The 22,723-nt window shown below is 33.7% G+C and overlaps 1 protein-coding gene and 1 long non-coding RNA gene across 2 annotated transcripts; both read right to left on the bottom strand.

Moving 5' to 3' along the window:
- Window positions 1–7,765: 7,765 nt before the first annotated feature.
- LOC104779771 (uncharacterized) lies at window positions 7,766–9,334 on the bottom strand. Its single transcript, XR_766575.3, has 2 exons — window positions 8,706–9,334; window positions 7,766–8,252 (listed from the first exon to the last, which is right to left on the bottom strand). It is a non-coding gene; the product is annotated as an uncharacterized LOC104779771 (long non-coding RNA).
- An 8,190-nt stretch (window positions 9,335–17,524) lies between these two features.
- LOC104779770 (glutamyl-tRNA(Gln) amidotransferase subunit A, chloroplastic/mitochondrial) lies at window positions 17,525–20,253 on the bottom strand. The gene is made up of 9 exons (XM_010504154.3): window positions 19,632–20,253; window positions 19,000–19,311; window positions 18,726–18,905; window positions 18,563–18,657; window positions 18,398–18,473; window positions 18,241–18,318; window positions 18,009–18,152; window positions 17,810–17,923; window positions 17,525–17,720 (listed from the first exon to the last, which is right to left on the bottom strand). Exons 1-9 carry the CDS (start codon window positions 20,154–20,156, stop codon window positions 17,634–17,636), a joined length of 1,611 nt encoding a protein of 536 aa, XP_010502456.1. The 5' UTR covers window positions 20,157–20,253; the 3' UTR covers window positions 17,525–17,633.
- Window positions 20,254–22,723: the final 2,470 nt, after the last annotated feature.

Below are 22,723 nucleotides of genomic sequence, written 5' to 3'. Positions count from 1 at the left end.
ATATGTTTGCTTGTAAAGACAGAGAAATGAATCAAGTGATAAACAAACAAAATCTGTAATTTAAACACATCAACAATCTGTAACTTACCGCAAAAGTTTCAAACCACCGGTTTACAACCGGACCTGGTTTTTTGGGTCCAATTGGCATGAGCTGATTTGAAATCTCTTTCAAAAATGGCCCGGACAGTAGCAGCAACCGAAGAATCCTGGTCAAACCTACAAAACATAAGATAAAAGGAATGAGGATCATTGAAAATACAAAACATAAAGATAAACTATAGGTTAGATACATAACATTCACACCAGAGAGTATCCGGAGGTCGCTTAGGATCCAGTTTTGGTAAGCCAGCACGCCCGGGACTTGCAAGTAACTGTTCCAAAGTGAAAAAAGTTTGAGAGGCAGAAATACTGTTGATACGCGAAGTTGATTGCTGAGGAGGATTCTCATCATGCAACGCCGGAGAGCTTCCATGATTCTCATCATGCATCGCCGGAGAGCTTCCATGAGGATTATCAGCATGCATCGCCGGTGATGTACCTTGAGAAGAAGCGGGAGAAGGTAACCTTTGGGGAGGAACATAAGAAGAATGTGTCCTTCGAGCAGAGACAGGAGGACTTAACCCTTGAGAAGCAATGAAATTTCTGTAAACGTTTTGGTTTACAGAAACATTTTGGTCTCGAGAAGACATCTGAAAGCAGAAAAAAAAACTGATTAGAAACACAAAAATTGAATCCCAAATTTCGAAACCCTAAAATCGAATTTAAAACCCCAAATTGAATCATAACCCTAAACCCCAAATTGAATCCCCAGTTTTGAAACCCTAAAATCGAATTAAAAACCTAATCGAATCATAACCCTAAATCCCAAATTGAATCCCCAATTTTGAAACCCTAAAATCGAATTAAAAACCTAATCGAATTATAACCCTAAACCCCAAATTTGAAACCCTAAAATCGAATAAAAAACCCTAATCTAAGCAAACTTTCTAACTATAAAGAGGTAGAGGGGAGAGGAGGAGACTTACCGGACAAGTGATTCAAAGGAAAAGAGATAAGAGGAGGAGTAAGGGTCGGAGAAGGTTTCACCGGAAAAGAGAGTGGAGAAGAGGAGAAGAGAACAACCGGAGAAGAGAGAGGAGAAGAGAACAACCGGAGAAGGGGAGAAGAGAAGAGAACAACCGGAGAAGAGAGAGGAGAAGAGAACAACCGGAGAAGAAAGAAATCGGAAGAAGAAGAAGGAAATTAGGGTTTGTCGGCTGGGTTTGAGCTTCGCTCAAACTAGGTTTTTTAGTTATATAGGAAATTAACGGCGTCGCAATTCCAACGCAAAATTTGCGAGGGATTTGCTATGTTCCCTCGCAAAAGCATCGCAAATATTAATTAATTTAAATTTTTATAATTCAGAGTTTTTGCGAGCAAATTGCGAGGGAACGTAGCAAATCCCTCGCAAAGTCTTTAGGGTTTAGGATTTAAAGATTCTATTTGCGAGGGAATTGCTATGTTTTGTGTTGTTTGCGATGGATTTGCGACGAATTTGCTATGGCTCTAGCAAATCAGTCGCAAATATGTCGCAAATCTTGAATATCTAATTTGCAAAAACCATCAAAATAATTGTAACAAAATAGTCAAATTAACTTTCAAGTATATTATAAGGTCCAATGGTGTCATCATACTCTTTTCTATCATCAAACTTTCCAAAATTGCCCAATTTTGCATCTTACTCTAAACATGATGATGTTCTACACTATATCACATATATGTTCATTACATTGAGACAAATATTTGCCAAATTGTCCAATTCTCTAACAATTTTGTGTTGCACTGCTATCTTTGATTAATAGTTTTGGATTCATCTTTTTTAATCATTAATAGTAATGTAATAAGTCTTTAGGGTTTAGGGTTTAGGGTTAAGGGTTTAAAGTTTCTATTTACGAGGGAATTGCTATGTTTTGCGTAGTTCGCGATGGATTTGCGACGAATTTGCTATGGCTCTAGCAAATCAATCGCAAATTTGTCGCAAACCTTGAGTATCTAATTTGCAAAAACCATCAAAATAAATTGTAACAAATTAGTCAAATTAACTTTCAAGTATATTATAAGGTCCGATGGTGTCATCATACTCTTTTCTATCATCAAACTTTCCAAAATTGTCCAATTTTGCATCTTACTCTAAACATGATGATGTTCTACACTATATCACATATATGTTCATTACATTGAGACAAATATTTGCCAAATTGTCCAATTCTCTAACAATTTTGTGTTGCACTGCTATCTTTGATTAATAGTTTTGGATTCAACTTTTTTAATCATTAATAGTAATGTAATAAGTCTTTAGGGTTTAGGTTTAGGGTTAAGGGTTTAAAGTTTCTATTTGCGAGGGAATTGCTATGTTTTGCGTAGTTCGCGATGGATTTGCGACGAATTTGCTATAGCTCTAGCAAATCAATCGCAAATTTGTCGCAAACCTTGAATATATAATTTGTAAAAACCATCAAAATAATGTTAAAAGTTAGTAAATTCACCTTCAAATATATTTCAGAATAATTCTATTAAGTTTTGTAATATTTATAAAAAATTATTATCCTAACTTTGCAATGGATTTGCTATGGCTTTCGCAAATCACTCGCAATTCCATAGCAAATTTGCTATGGAGTATGTTCTCGCAAAATCGTCGCACTATTGCGAGGAAAAGGACCTTCCCAGCGAATTTGTCGTAAATGCGTCGCAATTGAGCAGCGGATTTGCGACGACTGAGTTCGACGCAAATTTGCGAGGAATGTGCTATGGTTTTTTGTTTACTAGTAAATCCCTCGCAAATCTATCGCAAATTTGCGAGAGCTATACTCCGTTGCAATGTGTCCTCGCAAAAGGCTTGTTTTCTTGTAGTTTATGTTTTATTCATGTGGATGTTTGAATCTGTTCCGGGTTTAGGAGAACTGTATGACCATAGACGGGCAATCACACATGGTCTACCACTACTTAATTGGTTAGGATCTCGTACGCGATTCAGATTTGAAGACTTCATATCAGATGAGAAGGCTATACATCAAGAGGTATGAAATAACCACATATGTATTTTTGTTATGGTCACATATTTACTAACATTTATGGCTAATGACCACAAACTTATTTTAAATAGCTACAAATTTGTTTTCCTTACGTCACAGATTTATTTACATTGACCACAAACTTATTTTAATTTTTTACAGATTTGTTTTCATTATATCATAGATTTTTTACATTGACCATAAAGTTATTTTAAATAGCTATATATTTGTTTTCATTATGTTACAGATTTTCTTAATGTTTTTAAAATAGTGGTTTCAATAATTTCACAAAACTTGTTATTTTATCGATGTCTTAGATACGTGTGAGGCATATGTTTCCAATTTCATTAGAAAATATGTACCCTAAATGGAGTGATGATGATGGGAAGCGGGATCCAAGACTATAAAAGTTGATTGAATATATCATTGAAGATCGTTTGGATCCAAATAGTTGGCCTGTTGTAGAAAAATAAAGAAGCACAAACGTCAGATGCATGCGAATAACAAAGAAGAAGAAGAGTCTATTGCTTCTAATGGAGATTTAACTTCCAAAAAGAAGAAGATTGAAACAGAGGAACAACATTCAGAGGTTAGTCACGGTTGCCTCTCTGATTTAAAATTATGGAATAATAATAGTTTTGATCTAAGAGGCGATACGTGTCGCCGTTCTATTGGACAAACAAAATAATAGAAAAAAAAAAATTGGGTCGATCTAATCGGAGGAGGTTTGTATTTGGAATCGAAGGATCTGGATCGAGAGGAGATTGCTGTCGGAGGAGATGCATAACGGAGGTGATTGACTCGGCTTTGTTCCATTGCGATAGATTGAATCGACTAAAGGGATTGTATCGTAGGCGATTTGTGTTTGGAGTCGACTCAATCGGAAGAGATTGAATCAATTGGAATCAGATGGAAAGGCCGACATCCTCGTCGAAGCTTTAGAACGCCAAGGCGTAGAAACAGTCTTAGCTTACCCATGAGGTGCATCAATGGAGATTCACCAAGCCTTAACTCGTTCCTCCTCTATCTGTAACGTCCTGCCACGTCATGAACAAGGAGGCGTGTTCGCAGCTGAAGGCTACGCTAGATCCACAGGTAAACCAGGTATCTGTATAGCAACCTTAGGTCCTGGAGCTGCAAATCTCGTTAGCGGATTAGCTGATGGATGTTGAAGATATTCCTGGGATTGTTGATTCCTAATTGGGAACAGGCTATGAGGTTACCTGGTTATATGTCTAGGATGCCTAAACCTCCGGAAGATTCTCAATTGGAGCAGATTGTTAGGTTGATTTCTGAATCTAAGAAGCCTGTGTTGTATGTTGGTGGTGGTTTTCTGAATTCGAGTGAGGAGTTCGGTAGGTTTGTTGAACTTACGGGTATCCCTGTTGCGAGTACGTTGATGGGTCTTGGTGCTTATCCTTGTGATGATGAGTTGTCGTTGCATATGCTTGGCATGCACGGGACTGTGTATGCGAATTACTCTGTGGAGCATAGTGATCTGTTGTTGGCACTGTGTATGCGAATTACTCTGTGGAGAATCAAGAAGACCAAAGATGAAAAGAAGGCTGAGAAAGTTGAATTTGCTTCTATTTGCTTCTAAGCAACAGAAGGTCAAAGCAAATTTCCCCAAAGCTGCAGCTGCAGGAAAGGGTCCTAAGTTGGGAGGTGGTGGTGGCAAACGCTGAAGAGCCTAGCCATCTCTCTCTCACTTTGTGTTTTCTGCGTAATGGCTACTTTTTTTACTAGCAATGTTGATTCCAGAATGTTATGCCAAACGTAAAACCTTGTTATCAGTTTTTGTTTCATACTTTTGCAACTCTTATAATCTCAAACTTCAGAATTTTGTTGCTTATAAACTTCATTTTACTACTCTCTCTGTTGGATATGGACTACGCCCAATATGCCACTCGGCCCAACAAGACTCATTAATTACAATCCGCCCCGACCAGATTGGGAGCAAGTACACTAACTCCCGCAAAGGGGCAATCTCGGGAATTCACGACGAAAACCCTAGACACCCTTAGGTCTACAGTCCCCTATAAAAGGAGAAAACATTTATTGGGATCACCATCCTGACCCGCGGACAATACCTACAGAGCAATACTTTGCATCGAAAACTGTTATTGTCTTTCGTATAATTCATTCCTATTTTCAGTTCGTCACTTTAAGCTTGCTAGTTCGCTTGTGAACTAACAAGCTCTATCCTAACTTGTTTTAAGTGACGATCTCACGTTTCCCCGATTAATAAAAGAACTTGCTTGCTCTTTCCCACAAAATCTTTATTTGTTTAAGTTGTGCAATCCCCAGTACAAACACTCTCTATTGTCTTCTCTAATGATTTAAAAGAGTTTGTGTTTAGTCGAACTTGTTTGTGTGTTTTGAACTACGTTGCCAACTGTAGTCTGTAGTCATATGTTGGACTGCTTCCGTGTTTATGTGCAATGGTCGATTCTAACTGGCGTTACTACAACAACTTCAATTGTTACGGGTTGTTCAAAACTGAAGTTGCAGTGTGAGGAACACCATGAATATTGGTTGAGTTTTTTCATTACTCAATTCAATACATTTGAAAAAGATTTATATTATTGGGTCAAACAACTTTCACAATAAATTTACTTGTGGAAATTTCTCACGGGGCCAAAACATAACATATGTCTATGGAGAAATATTGTGTTCATGCATGATCCTTGTCCCCCAAAAATATGTCATTTTCCGATTTTTATAAAATCTTAAATGTTAAAACATTTATACTATTTTTATTCTATTTAAAATTTTAAAATTTCAAAAAACAATATTTTCAAAAATAAGAGACCCAAAATTAGAACCTACCATTGGAGGAGAAAATTTTAACTAAGAGATCATGGGTTCTTATATTCAAAACAATACACAATTAATTCATAAACAATTCAAACAGTATCTAAGATCCTCAAAATATGAACCCCCATTGGCCTTGCTCTTAGGGTTTATGGCTTAGATTTAGGGTTTAGGCTACAACTATAACATCAAATCTATATTTAGGTTTAAAATTTAATGTTTAGAGTTTTATAATTTTAGGATTTAGGTTTTAGGGCTCATGTGGATTTAGTGTTAATATTTTGAGTTTAGGATTTAGGGATTAGGGTTTAGGGCTTAGATTTATGGTTTAGGCTACAACAACAACATCAAATCCACATATATGTGGTTATGTGGATACCAATAGAATTTGTGTATACTAGTAACACATGTCATCCATGAGGATATTGTTATGGTGGATGAGCAACCATGGACAATTGGCAAAGCTGTATTTTCCTCTTTCTCGCCATTTGAGAGATCTTTCAAATACTAACACCAAAAGTGTTTATCCATATTTCTAAAAACTTATCCAAATATATAACTATTTATGGATGCAATATTTTGTTAATCCATTATGTATCTAAATTAAGTTTAAAGTATGTAGACAAACAATCTATTTCATATTAAAAATTTAGTTAAATACATTTGTTTATTTATAATTATTTATTTAATTTAGTTTAGGCTTAATTGTTGATTTGACTATGATCACGAATTCAATTGTATTTGATTTATATTGGACTCATAAATTATTTTATTTTATTTGGAAAACGATATATTAAAATATGTAAACAATGTTGTGTTAATTGTATTTACACCTACTTTTAGTGTAAAAGTTTGCAAGTAGACATACTTTGAGTGCAAGGTGTACTTTTTGTGAGGTTTTTTTGTACGGAGAAATTCATTTTTTGAAAAATTTTGTCCTTAGCATCGTGATAAAAGGTGTAAGTAAAGAGATGAGATGGTATTGTTGATTAACCGTTAGATTTTAACTAAATTATTATAATCCTACGGCTATGGGAGTTTGTGTGATTGTGGCAATGAGCAACACGACACCCTTTTTCTTTCTTGGTTTTTTTACTACACCGAGAGTTCATTGCCTATGTTTTGAGAGTTATGGACATTTCGGGACAGTTTGGTGCTATTCTAATGGGATTTGAAGGGTGTGGTGTTGGAGTTTGGGTCTCTTCAGAGCCAACTAAGCTTATGAAATCTTCTTCGGCGGCAAGACTCACCGCAAACTGTAAACAAAGAAGAACCACCACAAAAACCCAAATGTCTCCGTCGCCGCCACCAGAACACCGCCGCCGCAACAGCAAAGCAAAATCTATGTCTCTTGCTTCATTTGTTCCTCGATGGTTCACTGTCACCACCAACACATCTCTGCTTTCGGCTAAGAGTTTGTTGGCTTCTACGGATAGAGCATCATTCATCAATTTAATCATTTCATGGCTGGTTTTTATGTATATGTTAGAGCTTCCGAACTGAAATCAAGTATCTTACTCATTTCAGTTTTTTTTCTAGCTAAAGAGAGTAATTTGGTGTATGAACTTGTTGCACAAAGTTTCAGAAAATGATTAGACGCAAGTCGAATTGAGTTGGTGATGTCATTAGTTTGGTGAACTGTAACTCTTTTACCTCATTAATACATTTTGTTAAGCAGCAACTAGTCTTACTAGGTTTTACTCAAGGGAGAAACAAGTGTTATTTTTTATATCCACGATAGCCTATCCACAAAAAATACGTCTCATATCAAATACAAAGATGGCATCTCTCTGTGTTCTAATCATATTATATTTGTTGTTTTCCATCCCCGTTTCTTGTTCTTGGTGTTGTTTAGGTTATCCATATAACTATGTTTGATACTAAATATCGATTGCAAAACATTTTTCTCAAACTATTTTTAAATGTTCATTAGATCATAAGATATGCAAATGTTTAAGAAATGATATATCATTCGCTTAAACAAAATTTGTGGCAAAAAAAAAACTAGTTATCCAAGAAGTGCAATCCATGCGGTTATCTTGTGATCTATAGACTATAGGTAACCTTAAAGAAGAATCAAGAAGTGCAATTCATGTGGTTATCCAAGAAGTGCAATCTATGTGGATATCCAACAAGTACAAATCTACTCTTTTTAGCCATTTGTTGTTCATATCCATTTCATAAAAATGACTTCAATTCTTTTAGCCATCCATTTGTTCATATCAATATCCATTAGCCATTGTTGTCGTTGACTTCATTTTCTCTTCTTTTTGTTGAACCATTCTTCGATTGCTTTTCTTGCTGGAAAATTTTGAAGTATAGAGCTCTCTTCCCGAGTTTTTGAGATGCTTGTCTTGTGTATATATCCAATCGTATGTTACATGTCCGCTACAAAAATCCATAGTTTCATATATATTATGTTGACCATCAATTTGTTCATATCCATTCAACCACTAGGTTCACACGACAATCCACACATAAAAATCTACACACTAAACAAACAAAGCCATCCACTATTCATGCTCAACACAACATTGAATCCAACTATCATATAACAGTTCACACATTAGGTCACTGAAATCAGAACTTAATTAAGCAAACTTTTAAAGCACAAATCGTAAAAGACTTCCACAAAAAAGTTTATAAAACCAGAAATTTTGATTCACCAACGATATTCTGATTAATCATACCGATGTTCTGTTTGTTCATCAATGTTCTAGAATTTCTACTTCTCATATTATCATATGAGAAAATCCAAAAAAAAAAAAAAACCAATATCTATGTTCTTGAGATCTAAAAATTCTCATATTTTTAACTGTGAGATAGGGATAATGATCTAACCAAATTTCAGTGGTGGAGAGGGTGATGAGTGAGAGAGGCATGAATTTTTCTTAGATGATTGACATTTGATCTCATGGGCTTTCGATAAAGATCTCTATCAATTGTGAGTGAATAAGCTTTATTCCATTTTGATTTGCAGATTGAATAATCATAAATAAGAGATAGAGATATATGAACAACCAAGATCAATGTCGTGTTTGACGAAGGCACAACTTTGATTGGTCGATCGTGGTGCTCTCGGAGGCGGCGACGGTGATGTTGGTCGTTGGACGAAGAATCAAATCCATAGATACGAGTTTATGTTGGGTTGTTTAACATTGAGTGGGAATGGAAAGAGGAAGAATCAATTTTTATTTATTTCAGAGATCAAGCAAATTTAGAAGAAGACGAAGAGAAAGAGTTCGAGAGAAAGCAAAAATAAAAATCTTTTGCTTTAGTTAGTGTGTGTAGTTGAAGGTGTTTAGGTCATTAGACAAGATGAAAGTATACCGATGGCTGAAAATAGGTTTACATGCTATTAAGTTATGTAAAAGTAGGGGTAAATGCAAATTTCCCATTTATCTACAAATTACACTTGAAATATATAAGTTAAAATAAAAAATAAATGTTGAAGAAAAGGAACCAAAAACAAAAGAAAAAAGAGAAGAGAGAGAGAGAAAAATAAAAATGAAAGAGAAAAAATAAAGATAAATGTTAAAAATGAGTTAAGGGTGTATATGGTCATTTTACGTGTTAAAAGTATAGTGATTACACAAAGTGGGTGGGTGTGAGATTAAAGTGTGAGAAATTAGGTGTAAATGCAAATATTCATACTTTTAATTCCGTGCATGAAATTAAGGCTGGCCAAAAACAAACAAACATCATTATTACTCTTATTAATATAGTACCACATCTTCTTATAATTAATCAAAAGGTTATCTATTTACTATCATAGTTAGACTTAAATGGTATTTAGATTGAAAATGTTCAATAATCACATTACCTAGCTATAATATGTAAACATCGCTATATATACACAATATGCTTGCTTGTAAAGATTAGCAATATATTATATATGTATATATATATCTAGCTATCATTACTAGCTATATAGTAGTAGTAGTATACTTTTAGATAACATTATTGATTGATTTGAGTAATAGAATAATTACTATTTACTAGTTACAGTGGTTAATTTAATTAGGAAACAAGTATACACCCAAAAATTATATATATATATATATATATATATATATATACACTTTCTAAGCAACAAATTATTCATAATTAACACACAAACATTATTTCTTTGTATATGATATAGAGAGACTATGGTCCTGATTAGAAGCAAGATAATGTTTGTATTTCAAGATTTAAAAGTAAAACACTAATTAATGTTACCAATCATAGTTTTTTCAATAATTTGCGTTTTTGCCAAAAAGTGAATATTATTTCATTTGTGTTTTTTGAACTATGATAATACTCAATGGACCGTCTTTGTTGATCTTATTACCAAATACCCAGCGGATTGTTTCAGAAAATGCACCAAGTACAACTAAAATTTTATTTATTTAATTTATGATTAATAAAAGTAATAATAATCAACATATTATATTTTAACAAATATTTTTATGTTAAACATGGTTTTTAATTTAAATTGTTAAATTCATTCATAAATCATTTATTTTTAAAATGTATCTTTCACTATTTTATTATTTTAATGAACAAAAATTTACATAATTAATTCAAAATATTTAGGGTTCTAAAAGTTCATCAATCATAAATGAAAATATTATTTCATTAACACTAAAGAAAAAAAATCATTTATAAATATACTAATATAATATATCTGTTTTTAATGATTATTTATAATATGTATTTCTAATATATAATTATACTAGTTATTAATAAAATAATATGAATTCCCTACCGCAAATTGTTTTCCACCAATCAAACATTATTTTGTACTGCTTATTTTGGAGTAACCGCACTTGTTCCATACGTACCGCACTATCAAATTGTTTGTTCCGCACTACTAAATATGTGGTTACCATTCGAAGCCTATATCTTGAAACGACCGCACCCGGATTCCCAATTCTTGCACATGATCCATGGGAAACGATCTTATCGGAATTCCATAATTCCGAAGAGACAACCGACATAGAAATCGTTCCTTACAAAATCTTCCATAATTACAGGCAACTAACTCATACTCCACGTCGAGATACCATAGTCATACGAAGGTACTTCAACTCCACAAGCACCTTACATTTGTAGACTTCGACATCCAACCGGACAAGCCACTTGTCTCCACTTCCCATAATAAGCTTCACTTAATCACATATCCCAAACACCACCTCATCTTGATACTTAGTCACACAACTAACCACCCCTAAGCGACCAAGTAACAAGAGAGATGAGCTGGAATACTCTTTTCCGCTCCAGCCATGGATTTTGCCTCACAACCAATCCGCTTTGGCCCACATTGGCCATTCCGCAGTCCATTAACCCCAACTCCGGTTCCATCCTTGGATTTCCAACACCCGTTCAAGTCTTCCCAACAACTCTTGCCAGAAACAAGCTGATCCCACTTAGTGTCGCTTGACACTCAAACGTAACAAAAAGATTACCGGGCCAATAGTAATTCAAAAAAAAATATACAAAACAATATCCATGATTTAATCCATTAAATTAACCCAAAACTAAAATCTCCGTTCAAATTGATTTGGCAACCCTCCAATTAAATTATTTATATTTAGCTTAATAATTAAATCAAACCATAATCAAATAAATCAAGCCATAATAATACGCTAACACACAAATTAATTCACGTGACTATGGTTCGGTTCAACATTAATCCTAACCAGCCAAAGAAACTAACACCACTACACGTACGTCAACAACTCACATACTCACGTGACGCCAATACAAGTTAACGCACCTTCACCACAATTAAGTTCGGTTCTGTACTTTAATTACACTACTTAAGATTCTCGGTCTAGTCTGGTTATGGTCTTTGGTTCAATAATCAAGCGACACAACCTAAACAGACACGATAAAGATTTGCCGTTTACCTTTCTCGGCAGACCCTCGTGATGAATCGACCAGCTTATTCAACTAACCGTGGTTACTTACTCACACCGTTAACGATCTCGACGATGGCTACGGCTTCTCCGGTGACAATGGCTGCCTACTCCAGTAACACACGGTGGCAGACTAACCAATGGTGGCGATCGACGGTAGCCAACGGAACCGACGGGTCCATACTGTACGCTACTCCTCCGAGAGACTCGTCACAGCAACGACCTCAACAACAATAATGATAGTTAAACCCCGACAACATAACAATATATCAATGCAACTTTATCATCATCAACGACGACAACCCCTTCTACATTAACGGGTTAGGGTTTCTCTCCCCACAACCCAGCTCGCCTCTCCCTTTCGTCCTCACCCTAAACTCATCTCCCTCCCTCTCCCATCACCACCAAACCCTCTCATGGCTCACTCTGGAGGCCACCACCCCCACCCCCACTACCGCGTGACCGCCCCTCATTTAGGGTTTTCCCCTTTTTATTCCCCTAACGTGACCGGTCCTCATAAATAAGAAAACGCTTGCGTAAATAATTAACCTTGGTTTAATAGCACACTTCCAAAACCAAACGGTCTAACCGTAATAGACCACCATCAATATACGTGACCACCCACACAAATCAAATCACAATCACAACACTTAAGCTTCTGGTTTAATTAAATCATCATATAATAACTAAACCAATAATTAATTAAACTTTTCTTTGGTTTAATTAATAAATTGACCAACTTAATAACCCAAGTGCAATTAACGGCTTTTCACTATAATTCACGACATAATTCAAATCTTCTATTATGATGGGACACGGACGTTACAATTCTCCTCTTCTAACAAAAGATTCGCCCTCGAATCTGACAACACCGCACTCCCAATTACAATACATTTCCACCGTCGCAACGGTTCACACCACAACCTGACCAAACGGGTCCACACACAAGTCTTGAGATTGAACCACCATCAACCTTCAAGGTCTACAATTAGTCACTATGCTTATATTCACGTCATAGACACTTTTATAATTGGACAACACCGCACTCCCAATATACGTGACCACCCACACAAATCAAATCACAATCACAACACTTTTATAATTGGATTTTGGATGATTTTAGGATATTGAAAATAAAATATAAGGAAAGCATCCTTATTATATGTGATTTGTTCTCTTGTTTTTTTTTTCTATTTCAACGTCACGGGGAACAATTTTAAAGTCTTGAAGAGAAAAGTGAACAAGCTAAATGTTCTAGTCTAAACATATGATCAACCTATATATCTAGTCTACTGAGGCATATTTATGATAGCGACAGACAAGACAGTTATGAATTGGAATGGAATCATTACTACTGCACCTGTTTTGTGGTAACAATGTAAATCTTTTAGCTGGCAAATTTGAGTGCATATGAAACTCTTGGATAGAATCTGCATATATAGTATACGCTATATATCAAAGCTAAATGTGCAAGAAAAATTGGAACCTTGACTTAACTGTTTGTACAATATCGGTCTCAAACTTGTTTTTCCTAGTAGTCTTTGATGTTGAAGACATACCTATTGGCACCAATCCAAGTTGTCAAGTCCTCGTTAATCCAATCGTCTCTAACTTTTCCAAACAAATCGATCAAAGCATCTTTATCTTCATCCCAAGCTTCCATAATTACAGGCTTATTAATTTTTGCCCAGCTCTCCAATATCCCATCAACAGTCAATCCCTCTGCAACCTTAATAAACAAGTGCAATGCATCATCTACAATACAAATATAATCTCTTAAACCAAGCTAAGTTCAATGAAGAATGTTCTGATTCACTCACTGTAGACTTTCGAATAGAAGGTATCTTCGTCTCTAATAACAGCCGCACAAGTAGAAAATTCTCATAGCCAGTTTCCACCACAGGTCTTACCTACAAACACCAACTCTTGAACTGAGCTAGAAAAGAATTAAGTGATACCAACAATGATACTCATCTTCTCAGGCCAAGCTTTCATATTAGCACGGTAGCACCACCAACAATGATTATCGAATTCTAACTATTCGACTGAAACATGACCACGACGTGTCCCGTTGGCCCATCATTCACAGATGTCACGTAATTCAAATGAACACGGGAACACCAACGCCTAGGCAATAAGCTTCCCATACACATCCTCACCCAAACGTGAAACGACCAACGAAGTAAGTAGGATACGCCGTCTGGTTTGCGCCTTCTTGTCCGGCGAGCGTTTGCCCTGTCTTGGCCGAGATCATTTCCCCTTCCTTGGACAATCTCTCGATCCCCACATAGATGTCGATAGGCATCTTCATATCCCACTGCCGGACATGAGAGACGAAGAGAGAGAGAGACAACGAATGTAAGTTGAAGACATGGAGAAAAATTATGCAAATTGGTTTCGTACTCCTTTTTTTATTTTTTTTGTTTGAAATCTTTTAAAGTCTCACCTTTGAGGGTATGATTTTATCACTCATATTTTTTAACTAAAAATGTTATAAAAAGTCTCCTAGAATCACTTAAAATCCATTTTTAAAAAAAGTTGTGGTATTTTGAATAACAATAGATTTTAAGTGATATTTATAAATTATTGATTCAATAACAAGTGATTGTGAATGATTTTAAATGATTCTTTTAAATTTCAAATTCAATAACACTAGATTTTAAAGGATTTTTAAGAATCACCAATTAAATAACATGGATTTTAAGAATACCCTAAAATCTTCTAAAATATCCAGTTCAATACACCCCCTTTTCTCAGCAAATCACAAATCATTTTTCCTAATCTCTAACAAATAACCACAAATCTCCTAAAATACACTCAAATCTCTCAAAATTCTAAAATATTAAAATCCCACCAAATCTTCTAAAATATCAAGTTCAATACACCCCTTTAAGCTTCTGGTTTAATTAAATCATCATATAATAACTAAACCAATAATTAATTAAACTTTTCTATGGTTAAATTAATAAATTGACCAACTTAATAACCCAAGTGCAATTAACCGCTTTTCACTACAATTCACGACATAATTCAAATCTTCTATTATCGCGGGACACGGGCATTACATATCTATATTTAATATTATTTGGATTTAAATGTTCAATATGTATTGTATAATCAATTATTGCGGAGAGTCGATTAAGCTCTGAATTTTCCATGAAAGTGTAGGTTTAACCTAACAAGTTCTCGTAGATTCGAGAGAAAGAGATTGTGCGTTTATCAAGAGTAGAGATATCGTCGGTACTGAAAAGGTTTGGGAGGATGCTCTCCGGCGAGGCGTTGACGGAATTCGTCAAGCAAGTGATCCATTTTCTTAACCACCTGAAACGAACTTTTTTTCTCTCTCTCGTTCTCGATGAAGCAGTTCCAAATGGTGACAGCGTATTTCGTTGTGCGGGACAAGCGATTTAATAGTGCGGTACGGTTTAACTGCGGTTCATGCGGGAAAAATATTTTTACGGGACAAGTGCAATTTTTGTAGAATAAGCGAAATGTGGTAAAAAAATCATTTGTTAATAACAAAATTTTTATGCATATGTTTTTCTTTTAAAATGATATTTTTGGTTATACATATATATATTTATATATTATTTAAAAAAATTAAAAATGATATGAAGCATAATAAAATTATACAACTGTTATATAATTAAACGGACATGTATAATTTAGAAAATTAAGTAAATTGGATTAAAAATATTTTTTTAAAAACGTATTAACACATGGAAACTCCATGATCTATGACTTAACAACCGCTATGATACTTAAGTAGCATTTATAATCATATTATTTACTTTACAATAATGTTATCTACTAAACAATAAAATTCATATTTACTTTAATTTACAACTTCAAACACATTTTCCAAATCTATTGAGTAATATTGAAACTGAATTTACTAAGCATTTAAATTAGTCTTTATAAGTATCTATTAAATCATTTAGAAAGTGTATTTTTGTATTAAATAATTTGAAAATATATTAAACAAAACTATTATGAAAGTGTTAAAAATAACATGAGAGTAATCAAAAAAAATTAACTGAATGTGAGATAGGAAGGAATAAAAGAGAACACAAAGATAGATATATATATTTTTTTTCTTTTTTTTTGCTAATTTGCCTCTTTTTTTTATGAAGATATATTATGTATAAAAAAACCTTAAAATAATAGTTATATCTGCGGTCTAAAAACTGATGGTTAAAGACCATGTTGTTTTAAAAAAGTGGTCCATGTTATTATTCACTAGACAATCCGCATTTAAAAAAAAACGCAAAAACGTTTTGAGATTGGTGTTTTCTCTGCGGATTTGGTAAAAAAATTTGAAATGTTTCCATTCACCATCTAAGTTTTGTTGGACACTTACAAATTTTGAAAACACAAAAAAAAATGTTTCTGAGAAAATATCTCTGGTTCGACTCTAAAAATAGTGTGATGATTAGAATTTTTGGGGGGGGGGGGGGGAGGGGCGTGGGGGCGTTTGAAAGAATTTAATATGTGGGGGTGGGGGGCGTTTGTAAGAATTTAATATGTTTTGAAATATTCAACAAATATAAAGTGGTCTATACTTTATTTTACAAATATATTCTACAAATATGTTTTCAAAGTTACTTTTTCTGAAAAGCACTTTAGTCACCAATCACAAAATCTGTTGTCATTTGCGGTTTTTGTAAAAAAAAAAAAAAAAAAAAAAAAAAAAAAAAAAAAAACAGTTTGTGGTTTTGTAGAGAGATATTAACCTATGGACCGCACTTTTTTGCTTCTCTACCTATTACCCAGCGGATTATGACAATTCCGCAGTACCAAGTTATTTTTTTGTTTTTTTATTTTTGGTCAGCAAAATAAAGGTAAATATTCAACACATATTTTAATAATGACTATATGCTAAATGTATTCTATATTTTCAATTGTTTAAAATTTCATAAATGATTTAATGTATGTAACATTTTTTTGTAGAATTTCAACCCATCTATTACAAACACATTTTCTATATTTGGAATTGTTTATTAATCAATACAAAGTGGTAATCTGGTTCAATGTTTATTAATCTATATTTTTAAAATTCAAAAATTTATTACAAGAAAAGGTTATGTATTTATTTATAAAAAAAAAAAAATATTTTTCTTAGTACACATGGAGTATATTATGTATTGTAAAAAACGTTTAATTTAATAACATTTACAAAACATTTACTAATTTATTTATACAAATAGTATTATAGTAGACAAAATATACAAATCCAAGTAAGATATAATTTATTGATTAACACATCCAAACATTAGTTTAAATAATCTATAAGAAATTTTTATTAGAGTTAAAAATATATATTTATGTTATGTTTTATACAATTATGTTCACTTATGTTAAATATATTTTGTACAAAATCTATGATACAATTATACTTTATATTAGATATATACAAAATTAAATATTTATTTATTAATACAAAACAAATTAAAATATATAATTATACTAGTTATTAATAAAATAATATGAAATCTGCACTGCTAATTATTTTTCACCAATCAAACATTATTTTGTACCGCTTATTTTAGAATAACCGCACTTGTCCCGCAAATACATTTGTCCCGCACGTACCGCAGTTGAACCGAACCGCACTAGTAAATTTTTTGTTCCGCACTACTAAATCCGCGGTTACTATTCGGACCCATTAGTATTCAAAATACTCAACAGCAACCAAATCAAGTGCATGAATGCAATTGCAAGAATATGCATATATATATATATATATATATATATATATTAACTGATAACCAAAATACTATATTGAGCATCTGCATGAAGTAAAATTACAATTGGATAATTCGTAGCATGAAAGTAAACGCAAAAATGAGCCTTGGTAGTTTCATAGTTAGGCTACATTAGCTAACAATGGAGGAACAAAGCTTGAACCTTTAAGAGTCTGCTCAAATATGTGACCCACTTTCAGCAATTTCTCCTAAAACCCAATCGACAAAAAAACTCAACAAATCATCATTTTGAAGCTTAATCTTATCTTTAAGAGTAAGGAAAGAATTTATAACAAACCTCATCAAACGCTGCACCGATCATTTGAAGACCAACAGGAAGACCCGAAGGACCACCTTCGACTAATCCACACGGTAATACCACTGCAGGAAGTCCTGCAAGATTCACATTGACCTGCCAAAAAACCTCATATGATACAAACTATGTTTCGTGTAACGTCGATAAAAGAGAGAAAGAAAGTAAGAAACATTTACTATACCGTCATAATGTCTCCAGCATACATTGCCAGTGGATCATCTTTCTTTTCACCAATCTTGTATGCAGCAGATGGAGCTGCCGGAGAAATAAGGATATCGTTTTGTTCCAACGCTGCTTTGAAGTCTTTTTGAATTAGTGTTCTCACCTATATATGACAAAACAAAAGAAAAATATCTATATACCTATCAAAACCAGTTAAATTTCTAGTGACTGCGTTTGAAGATGCGGCTTACCTGTTGAGCTCGCTTGTAGTAAGCATCGTAGTAACCCGCAGAGAGTGCATATGTTCCCATTAATATTCTCATTTTCACCTTTAAAAACAAAAAACGTCATTGATTATAATCAAACACTAGTTGATTAAATCAGATGGAGTAATTAATGAAATCATACCTCTCCCCCAAATCCTTCTCCACGTGAACATTCATACAGCTTATTGAGTTCTTCAGCCATAACTTGATTCCCATATCTTCATTTCCAACACACCAATCAGTATCTTTATGTATAGTTCATATATGTGCTATAGCATTGTGACTAAATTCATAAAGCCGTGCTTACCTGACACCATCATAACGTGATAAATTCGAAGATGACTCAGATGAGGCAATAACGTAGTAAGCTGGTAGTCCAAGGGAGAACGAAGGAAGAGATACCTATAAATTTGCCAACTGAGAACACACAAAACAAAAACAAAATAACAGACACGAAGGGAAAAAAAAACCTCTGTCAATACACAACCCAATGCTTCTAAGTGAGAAGCAGCTTCCTGAGTAGCAGATCTCACTCCAGAATCAACACCGTCTTCGAGTGTCTCGCAAATTATACCAACTTTGACTCCCTTCAATGGCTTACACTCAAAATGATCCACAGAGAGAAACTGAGATTGGAACTCAGGCACATCCTGAACAAAGAAAATAAGCTTTCTGTTTCAAAGCAAAGATCTTTCGTACAGTCTCATCAAAATGCAGGAAACCAATTACCACAAGAGACCTTACTTGTTTGCTACTCGTGGAATCAAACCTATCATACCCAGAAATAGCATGAAGAAGCATCCCAGCATCAGCAACCGTAGAGCCAAAACACCCAATCACATCCAACGAAGATGCATAAGCCATAAGTCCAAACCTAGAGACACGCCCATAAGTCGGCTTCAGACCAACAACACCACAAAACGAAGCTGGCTGTCTCACACTTCCACCGGTATCACTACCAAGTGACACCATACACTGTCTTGCCGCAACAGCTGCCGCTGATCCTCCTGATGAACCTCCCGGCACACGAGTCAAATCCCAAGGATTCGCAGTTACCTTTACACCAAAATCAACCCCAAGATTCAATCTAAACCCATCACAAGTTTCCTCAATAAGACCATACTCATCTATCTAAACATAAAGGTACCTACTTTGTTAACCTTACTGAATCATTAAATCCTAAACCATCACAAGTGTCCTCAATAACACCATATTCATCTATCTAAACATAAAGCCTCCAACTTTGTTAACACTGCTGAATCATTCAATCCTAAGCTTCCCAATAAAACCATTCTCATCTATCCAAAATATAAAGGCTTCAACTTGTTAACATTGCAGAATCATTACACACCATCACAAGATTTATATAGACGAACCTGAAAGGCAGAAGCTTCAGTGGTACTTCCCATTCCAAATTCATCCATATTAGTCTTACCAACAACAATCCCACCCAAATCTTTAATCTTCTTAATCGCAGTAGCATCAAACGGAGGACGATAATGCTCTAAGATTCTCGAAGCAGCAGTAGAAGGCATACCTTCAGTACATATATTATCCTTAACGCCGATCAAAACTCCGGCGAGAGGACCCAATTCCTCACCTTTAGCGATTCGTTGATCAACCTCTTGAGCATCTTTCAGAACATTCTCCGATACGTGAAGGAAGCATTTGAGCTGTGGCTCGGTGAGACGGATACGAGAAAGGTAAGATTTTGCTATTTCGACAGCTGTGGTTTCGCCGGAGAGGAGTGAACGACGTGTGGTGAGAATCTGAGATTGTGGAGGAGAGGTAACGGGAGCTGTGGAAGAAGATGAAGCTGCTGAGACAATGTGTTTAGAACTTTGGAATCGTCGGAGAGGGAGGAGTGAGAGAGAACGTGGCGGTTGCAATGTCGATAACATTGCTTCAGTCAATGAAAAGTTTTGCTTTTTTTTGAATCACTGATTCATCAAATTGGGAAGAGAGCTGAATGTAATTTTGTTATTTTAAGACTCTTTTAGAAATTAGCCGCACCAACCGCTAAAAACTCTTTACAATAATGTTCATGATCAACCTACGCAATCAAAAACTATTATTATGACGTAAAAAATGAAAAATAATTCTATCTATGACGAACTTACGTAAAATAATCATCATTGGTTAATTGTACTTTCCTTTGTGGACAATGGACATGCATTAGTCAGTCATTACTCATTAGACATGTTTTAAGGATATGACACTAAGAACAAAAGAGCTGGATGGCATATCTATAATGAATTCCCAAATGACTCCTATCCAACATTATCAATCAAATCAAGACGATAGAATTGTCGAAAACTTGTACGGAACTAATAATAACATTTAGGAAAAAAGATGGCTAGAATGTGTATTCAGGTACCAACCCAACTATACTATTGTATCCTCAACTACACGAAATATATGTATTACATGGCCACATGCATGAACTATATGACGTTATGTGGTCAACACCATAAACATATAATCCGGTACACTGGTCGACTGATTCCGGCGAAGACGGACGTTGACTCTGGCGAAGTCCGACGTTGATTCCGGTGTTGACCAAAAAAATGTATTAATTTTTTTCTATTAAAACTCAAAAATAAGAAATATTATGTAAACATTTTTGTTTTTCATGATTAAAAAATATATTCAGTTCAATTTCTAAATATTTTTATATATCTCTAACTTATTCATTCTTATAACTAGTTAATTTTTATTTTTAAAGCTAAAATAATGATTAATTATAAATCTTTGATAATAAGATTATTTAAATACTACAAAATCATAAAATCAAATTCAACTAGTTTCATTATAAAAAATAATATGCAAAAGATTGAGTATATGACTCTTTACTTTATAGTTTGCATAGTAAATGTTGTATAAAATTTTAGATATTTTTACTATAAAATTTGCATATTCTTAATAACATGTATACAACAACAAAATAAATTCACAATATTTACTTCTAATATATAAAAGATAAACATACAAAAAATTGATTTTAGCTAAACAATATAGAGGGTATGTTTGCAAAAGGGTATAAAATAAGAATATTTTTGGAAATACCTTTATATTTACATCTTGAAAATAATTATCAATGATTTTTATTTAACTATTAGTTTATGTTTTAAAAATAAAAATTAACTAATTATAAGAATGAATACATTAGAGATATATAAAAATATTAATATATTGAATTGAATATGTTTTTTAATCATGAAAAACTATTAATGATTTAATATAATTTAAAAAAAAAATTAAAATACAATTTTTTTAGTCAACGCCGGAATCAACGCTACCTATACTTGGTGTAGTTAGCTATCTTTTTTTTTAACATTTAACTAGTAAAACTTACGTGTTACCAAAGCCAAGAAATAAGGACAGGAACATTTAACTCTTGACCAGAGAGGGTTGAGTTGATAAATTTGTTCAAAGAAACCAAACTCATCGTGACTTTACTATTGTATCCGTACGGCTCATTATAACTTGCAAGAACCATTAATTAAACTATCATCATTGTTTTCAATTCCAAGAACATGTCATTGGAATTTTAAAAATGACAAAAACACGTTTCTTTTAAATTTTGATTTGTAAGTTTGTTGGGAGGGTAAGATGGAACAAAAAGTAAATTACATAAAATCGAAAATAATTACATACCTGCTAGTAAGAATTTATTTTTAACTATGAAACTATCTCTATTCTTTACATAAAGAAGTGAGACATAAATTAGAATATTTTAAGAGAGTTTTTGAGAAAAAAAAATTATAAAATTCCGTAGAAGATCACAACAAAATAAAAACCCCTTGTCAAAGATAATTCAGACACGATTCGACATTTTTTTTGTATACAAACAAAATCGATAGTTAGTGTCGCTAAAGTCTTTTACATACTACATCAATACATGTTGCAGCGTAAAAGTATAAAACAACAAAATAATTTTACTTTTGGCGTAGTAGTAAATAGTGAGAAAAAGTACATAAGCCGTCACCTATGAACAACTAATAATGACTTGTGGAGTTATGAGACAGAGCCTATGAAAGCAACAAAAGAAAGGGGAAAAAAATAGCTATAAATGATCGTAAAAAGCTTACTGCAAATTACTATATAAATAAATAAATAAATAAAAGTAAAAAAGTAAAAGAAGATTTTTCAGTCTATACTTAAAAACTCCTAACTGTCTCATCTTTAATTCACCCCTCAGTATCTACTTTTAAAACTCATAAATATAAAGAAAAGAAAAAAAGTCATTAAATTATCTTATAAGAAGTCAGAAAAATTCCAGGGAGTACAAGGCTTTGTTTGGTTTGGTTTGTATTGTCTGTTTGAAACCAATGACACAGCCTGCGACACCAAAGTTACCTATCTTTGGATATGATGCTTAAATGCTTTGCATGCTTATTTAAAGCACTTAACGTTTCTCTGCGCTCACACAACCAAATGTTAATGTAGTTCAATGTTAATTTCTAAA

The sequence above is a fragment of the Camelina sativa genome, chromosome 4 (genome assembly GCF_030686135.1).
Source record: "Camelina sativa cultivar CO46 ecotype springtype chromosome 4, ASM3068613v1".
Classification (NCBI taxonomy): domain Eukaryota; kingdom Viridiplantae; phylum Streptophyta; class Magnoliopsida; order Brassicales; family Brassicaceae; genus Camelina; species Camelina sativa.
The sequence above is the reverse complement of the archived record's forward strand: the minus strand, read 5'-3'. Positions and strand labels throughout refer to the sequence as shown.

Coding starts and splice junctions, on each gene's coding strand:
- LOC104779770 (XM_010504154.3), bottom strand. CDS start 20,156: ATGTTATCGACATTGCAACCGCCACGTTCTCTCTCACTCCTCCCTCTC. Junction 18,474..18,562: donor TCACGTTATGATGGTGTCAG/GTAAGCACGGCT, acceptor TTGGAAATGAAG/ATATGGGAATCAAGTTATGG. Junction 18,153..18,240: donor ACTACAAGCGAGCTCAACAG/GTAAGCCGCATC, acceptor TGTCATATATAG/GTGAGAACACTAATTCAAAA.